This window comes from Hipposideros armiger, unplaced genomic scaffold (genome assembly GCF_001890085.2).
Source record: "Hipposideros armiger isolate ML-2016 unplaced genomic scaffold, ASM189008v1 scaffold_1224, whole genome shotgun sequence".
Classification (NCBI taxonomy): Eukaryota; Metazoa; Chordata; class Mammalia; order Chiroptera; family Hipposideridae; genus Hipposideros; species Hipposideros armiger.
Window position 1 is genome coordinate 73,741 of NW_017732574.1, and position 7,101 is coordinate 80,841.

General features: G+C 43.1%; 1 protein-coding gene across 1 annotated transcript in view; it reads right to left on the reverse strand.

Moving 5' to 3' along the window:
• Window positions 1-284: 284 nt before the first annotated feature.
• Window positions 285-7,101, reverse strand: part of LOC109376851 (DNA repair and recombination protein RAD54B-like) — a 63,501-nt gene continuing 56,684 nt past the window's right edge. The window contains exon 10 of the mRNA XM_019632989.1: window positions 285-1,195. Coding sequence (XP_019488534.1) covers window positions 981-1,195 — 215 coding nt within the window. The 3' untranslated portion in view covers window positions 285-980. The remainder of the gene's footprint in view (window positions 1,196-7,101) is intronic.

Below are 7,101 nucleotides of genomic sequence, written 5' to 3' on the forward strand. Positions count from 1 at the left end.
CCAAGAGACACCATTTTTGCCTGTTATTCGTTGACTACTTCCTTACTGACAAATTTGGTCCCAAACTGCCTGTTCATGAATTCTAGATGTACAACTGCCCAGGTATGGTACTATAAATCTAAAGAACTCTGCTTTGATGATACATAATTGAGTATTTATTCAATACCTCAAAACAATATTCAGTCCAGAAGAAATTTTCCTAAATGAAGCAAAAGCTGATTACAGAAGCACAAATTGGAGATCAAATAAGTAACTCCTTTTTCTTTGTTGACTTCAGTCTTCTATCGCTTGCTTTGTGCATTAAAACTCTTTTTAATGTCAAAAATTACTATAGACACCCCTTGACATTGTGGTAGTTGAACATTTATTCAATGTACAATGTTTGTTGGACATAGCTTTATAGATTGCATGCCAGTGTCCCATAAGTCTGAGATCTCAAGACAAGGAACCAGTGCTCTGAAGTGTCCCATCATCCTTCCTTTCCTGCCCCAACCTACTGACCATTCGCACTCAAACTGCCCTGTAGCAACTATTACCTCCAACATCTTCAGCATCTGCAATTCCAGCCTCTGATTCTCTTTCTCCTTTGAGCTACAGTTTAAATTTATCAACTTTTCAATTATTTCACACATCTATGTCTAATATTCCTAATCAGATTAGATTTCCCCAAGACAGAGAATAAGTATTTTACTTTTTATATTCCCTATGAAAATTCCTTAGTAGGTACTTGATAAGAGATGTTAATTATGGAATGATTAATAAACAATCATGATATAAGTATGTCTTTAATATTTAACATTGAAGAATACATACAAAAAAATTAAACTCCAACAGTTTTGACTGTGTATCAAAACTATGATACACTTTGCAACAAAATTTATTATTATTTAAATAACTATATTAGTTTTCAAAAATTACATTCAATTACTATTATTTTTTTTTAAAGGGGAAGCAAGTGAATGTCATGAAGTAATCTTTCATTATAGAGCAGTTTGATTAGTTATATTCTGAAAAACGAATGACACATTTTCTCTTATTCTTTCAAGAAAAGGATCTGTAAGATTTAAATGATCTCCAGAAAAATGTTTCCATTGCTTCAGCTGTGACATGGAGACAGGCTTCAGGGAGTTAAACTTCTGGCATTCTGGACCAAGCTGACAATTTCTAGAGACAGGGAATTTTTCCAATGAATCACCTGAAATAAGTAAAACAATGAGAAAATCCTTAAGCCAATCAATATCCTACTATATACAGTACTTTTTTATTTTATGATATACTGAGTTTATACAATTTATTACATTTTAGTTTCTGACTTCAAGAACCTTATGGTCTAGTGGAAGAGAGATACATTAAATCAATAATCATCCAAAGGGATATATTACAGGTCCACAATCCCTTATCTAAAACATTTGGGTCAGATGTTTCCAAATTCAAAATATAATTGGAACATTCTGGGACAGCACTCCATAATCAAGCCTATTCATATTCTGTGGCAAATCATATGAATAGAATAGTTATCAAATGGGTTAAAGACTATTGATAAATTCACATCAACTTCAGTAAGGTTTTTGCCACCAAACAAGTTTGTTGCAAATTTATAAAGATAACACAAGTTTGGTTGTTCAACATTTCTAGATTTCAAAAAAAGATAAGGGACTGTGGAGCTGTATTACAGAGAAAAAGGTGTGAAGTTAAAGATACAAGGGACAGACTTTCAGTAAGATGGCAGAATAGACAGACGCTGTGCCAACTGCCTCCCAGGATCACACCAAAATTACATATAATTTATACAACATTCAACCTCAGAAGTCCCCTAAACACAGATGAATAGAACCTCTAAATGAAGGACTTAAAGAGGAGGCCACGTCGAGTCTGGCAGGAGGGGCAGAGATGAGAGAGGGTGAACCCCGTGAGGGACAACTCAGTGATGGAGAAGCTTCTCCGGTTGGGGGAGAGACCCTCACGAGCTCACAGTTACTTTGCCAGGAAAAGGAGTTCTACGATAGCTGGCAGTAGAAATTAGTGAGGACTCTCTTTGCTCAACTCAGTGAGGCTGAGGGCAGCTAGAGAACCAGTGAAGCCGGTGCATGGACTCGCTCGCTGGTGAGCACTCACCGGGTCCCTCCTGGAGGGAGTAGCTGTGTGAGTGGAGCCCAGGAGCCTGCAGGGAAGGACTGAACTGAGCGCCTTTGGCGCAGGAGCTGGAGGTTTTGGGACTATTGGAAGTTCCCCTAGTGTGGAGCTTGCACACAAGTTGTGTACAGGAGGACGCCATTTTGTCAGGGCTGGGCCCTCCCACAGAGGGTCAGGTCTAGGACCGCACTGGTCCAGTTGAATTGGCGCAGGCGTGCGTGTGTGCGTGCATGCGCATGTGGCCTTGGATCCCTACCCTCCGCACTGCTTGTGCTGCCGTAGCCAGGTAAACTCCTAGCGGACGTGCTCCGGCTCCAACAGGCTGCTCATTGAGACGTGGGAGTGTGTGAGCCACCTTGGGTCCCGCTCTCCGCACTGCATGTGCAGAGTTGCCAGGCTGGCGATTGGCTGTCAGGCTGCTCTGCCTGATGTGCGAGCAGCTGATTGGAACAGGCTGAGACTGAGAGTTTTCCTGGGAGTGTTGGGCCAGGAACTGTGCACCTGCGTGATCTGACCAAAGCATTCCTAGCATGTTTCTGTGGGCTGGTTGTTGGTACAGGAGTGCATGCTGCTCTGACTTGGTGGGGACCACTGACCACACCCCGTGGTGCCTTAGGGGCCTGCCCCACCTACCTAGAGCGTGTTGCCGGGGGCACCCTGAGCCCCTGGTGCCTAACACCCACTTCCGCAGGCCACAGAGGGGTTTTTTTTTGCAGCAGAGAGCCTGCAACAACCTGTGAGGATTTTTGGTGGTGAGCACAGTTCCAGAGCACACAGCGGCTAATTGCAGGAAGCTCACTGCAAGCCTGAGAGAGAGGCCAGCGCATGATGCACTGAGCCCTTCCCCGCAACATAGCTGGTGCTGAGTTGCCCAGAGACTCTTTATTGCTAAGCAAGTGGCCTGCAGATTAAAGCGTGCGGAGAGCCTTTGTTTTTTGGGTTTTTTTATCTCTCTTCCTATATTGTTCTTAATCTTTTCTTTCCTTTTTTTTTCTTCTCCCCCCTTTTTTCTTTATTATTATTAACATTATTATTATTATTCTTTCTTTTCTCTCTTTCACTTTTTGTTCCTTTTCCTTGTTTTTTTTTTCATCTGTTTTGTTTTTGTTGTTGTTTCTCAGACTTGTTTATTAGATATTGCTTTGGTCACTGTTTTTCTGCCTTGTTCTCCTGTTTCTGTATTTGTACTTGTGTCTCTTTTATATACTTTTGTTTCTCCTGTCTGATCATTGCTTATGATTTTCTGTGGGAGTGTATTTCTTTTTTGATACTGTTAGGTTGCCTAGCTTTGTTACTGTTTTATGAAATGGATGAGAACTAGCACTGGTCCAGGAGCTGAGACTACACTGAATTTGTAAAAACCACTGACCACAGCCTTTATGCACCTGTAACACCACCTCGCCCACCTACAGCTGGATTGCCAGGGGGGATAAGGATGCTGGGGTGAATGGCCCCACCGTCCACAAACTGTGGAAAAGCTTTTTTTCCAACAGAATGTTATCTGCAGAGCCCTGGGGTCATCTTGGTGGTGTTCAGTGATCACAAACCTGCACCACAGCCACTCAGGAGCAGCTTTTGTGAATCTGTGAGCACGAGGTGGAGGCTGGCTGTAGTGCCCTTGGGACGTTATACAAGGGGATCACAGGCCAGGTATTGGTGTAAGACGTGAATCTGCATTAACATCTTAAAAACTACCAGTCACGTCACATAACTCACTTGAACTGCATCCTGCCAAGCTAGCGCCAGATAGCAGAGGCACCCTCAACACCGGGTCAATTAGCCAGACACAAGCCCCTAAAGAACCTCTTTCAATAGGTGGGCCTTACCAGCATCTGACAGGTGGGAACAGGCCTAAAGGGCCCTGGGCCTTTTCATAAACTGCCTCAGGACCAATATTAAAGAAAGCCAGCTTCAGTTCAAACAGAAACCATCCCCACATGACCCCAGGTCCAGCACAGCCAGAAGCCAACTGTGTACAGCCTTGAGGCACCTACCAGACAGCTATGGACAGGTAACAGGCAGGTCTGAAACAGCTCTGAGTGGGAGCCCCGCCCAAGAACACCAGAACCAATACAGCCAGAGGCCAGTGTTAGAATAAAACAGAGTGGGCCGGCCGAGTGGCTCATTGGTTAAGAGCTGGCTTGGAATGCCAGAGGGCCCCGGTTCGGATCCCACATATGAGGGCCAGTGACACTGCCCTCTACAGCTAAGATGCTGAACAACAGCTCGACCTGCAGCTGGGCTGCCATGGGTCGCCGGCGACGGCGTAGGCTGCAGCCCCTGCTGCAGTGGGTTGCCATGGGCTACCGTGTGTAGCCAGCAGCCGGCGTGAGCGGCCAGCAGCCGCAGTGAGCGGCCATCCAGAAGCCGGCGACTGATCTGCCTCGCCCGGGAAGAGCGCAATGATGGTGCCAGCTTGGGCCAGTGAAGCAACGTCCTCCACAACTAGACTGAAGAACAAAAGGACAGCAACTTGTCTGTTCCCCTTCCCCTAATTCCCCAGTGCTGTTCCCATAACCCCAATTCCCCAATTAAAAAAAAAAATCTTTAAAAAAAAAAAAGAAAAGAAAAAACCAGAGTATTACCTGGTTGAACCTCCAAGTGGTACTCTCAAAGGACATTTTTCACAGGCACAAGAGTCCACAGTAGCCAAGCCTCCACTGAGAGGGTCAACCTCCACACAGACTCTCATACACTGTGAACAGAGTTAATTCTCCCAGCTAAAAAGTCTGAGAGTCAATCCCACCCTCTGAAAAGCCAAAACCAATTATGGAGCAATTTCAACAGCGACACCTCTGGAACACATGGGACAGGAGAATATAGAGACCGTAAAATCTGTATCTAAAGGACACATACTACAAGATCACCAAGCAATGACTGAGAGACATAGATGATCTATCTAATATGTCAAAGCAATCATACAGCGACAGCCAGATTGAAGAAACAAAGAAATATGTGCCAAGTAAAATATGACAAGAAACTTCTAGAACAGGAACTAAATTAAACAGAGGTATCCAACCTTGCAGAGACAGACTTTAGAACACTGATGCTAAAAATGTTTAAGGAACTCAGTAAGGACATAAAGAAAGACAGAAAAATCATAAAAAAAGTTAGAACTAAAGAATACAGTAGCTGAAATGAAGAACACACTCGAAGGAATCACCAGTAGATTAGATGAAGCAGAGGATTGGATCAGCGATTTAGAAGACAAAATGGCAGAAATCACCCATTTGGTCAACAAATGGAAAAAGGAATAAAAAACAATGAAAATAGCTTAAGAGGCCTGTGGGACAACATCAAGCATAACAACATTCGCATCATAGGAATACCAGAAGGAGAAAAGAAGAAGCAAGGGATCGAGAATGTATTTGAAGAAATAATGGCTGAAAACTTCCCTACCCTGGTGAAGGAATTTGACATACATCTCCAGGAAGTGAAGAGAGTTCCAAACAAGCTGAACCCAAACAGGTCCACACCAAGACACATCATAGTAAAAATGGCAAAGGTTAAAGACAAAGACAGGATCCTAAAGGAGCAAGAGAAAGACAGCAGGTTACATACAAAGAAAATCCTATTAGACTAACAGCCGACTTTTCTACAGAAACCGCAGGCCAGAAAAAAGTGGCAGAAAATTTTCAAAGTGATGCAAAATAAAGGCCTACAACCAAGATTACTCTACCCAGCACGGCTATCACTTAAAATTGAAGGAGAGATAAAGAGCTTCTCAGAAAAGAATAAGCTTAAGGAATTCATTACCACCAAGCCAGCACTGCAGGAAATGTGAAAAGGGCTTTTTTAAACAGAAGAAAAGGAAAAACAAGCTAACCAAGGAAGACCAGAAATACAAATAACAAAATGACAATAAATATGCATCTAAAAATAATCACTTTAAATGTGAATGGGCTAAATGTTCCAATCAAAAGACACAGAGTGACTGAGTGGATAAGAAAACAGGACCCATGCATATGCTGTTTACAAGAGACTCATCTCAGATGAAAAGACACACACAGACTGAAAGTAAAGGGATGGAATAAGATACTTTACGCAAATGGAAATGAGAAAAAATCTGAAGTAGAAATACTTATTTCATTAAATACTTATTTAAAATAGACTTTAAAATGAAGACTACAATAAAAAACAAAGGACACTACATAATAATAAAGGGATCAATTCAACAAGAGGACATAACCCTAGTAAACATTTATGCACCCAACATAGGAGCTCCTAAATATATAAAAAGATATTGACAGACATAAAGACAGAGATTATGGTCGGCCGAGTGGCACGTTGGTTAAGAGCTGGCTTGGGACGCCAGAGGGTCCTGTTCGGATCCCACATATGAGGGCCAGTGACGCTCCCTCTATAGCTAAGATGCTGAACAACAGCTAAACCTGGAGCTGGGCTGTGGTGAGTCGCCGGCGATGGCGTAGGCTGCAGTCCCTGCTGCAGTGGGTTGCCATGGGCTACCATGTGTAGCCAGCAGCCAGCGTGAGCGGCCGTCCGGGAGCCCGTGACTGATCTGCCTCACCTGGGAAGAGTGCAATGATGGTGACAACTTGGGCCAGTGAAGCAATGTCCTCCACAACTAGACTGGAGAACAAAAGGACAGCAACTTGTCTGTTCCCCTTTCCCCAATTCCCCAGCGCTGTTCCCACCCATCCCCCAATTCCCCAATAAAAATCTTAAAATAAAAAAGACAGAGATTAACAGTAACACTATCATAGTAGGGGACTTAAACAACCCGTTGTCACCAATGAAAACATCCTCCAGACAGAAAATCAAAACAAAAACAGTGGCCTTAAATGACACTTTAGACCAGCTGGATTTAATCAATATTTTTAAAGCATTTTACCCCAAAGCAACAGAATGTATTCTTCTCAAGTGCACATGGAACATTTTCCAAGATAGGCCACAAATCAAGTCTCAATAAATTTAAGAAGATTGAAACCATATCAAGCATCTTCTCTG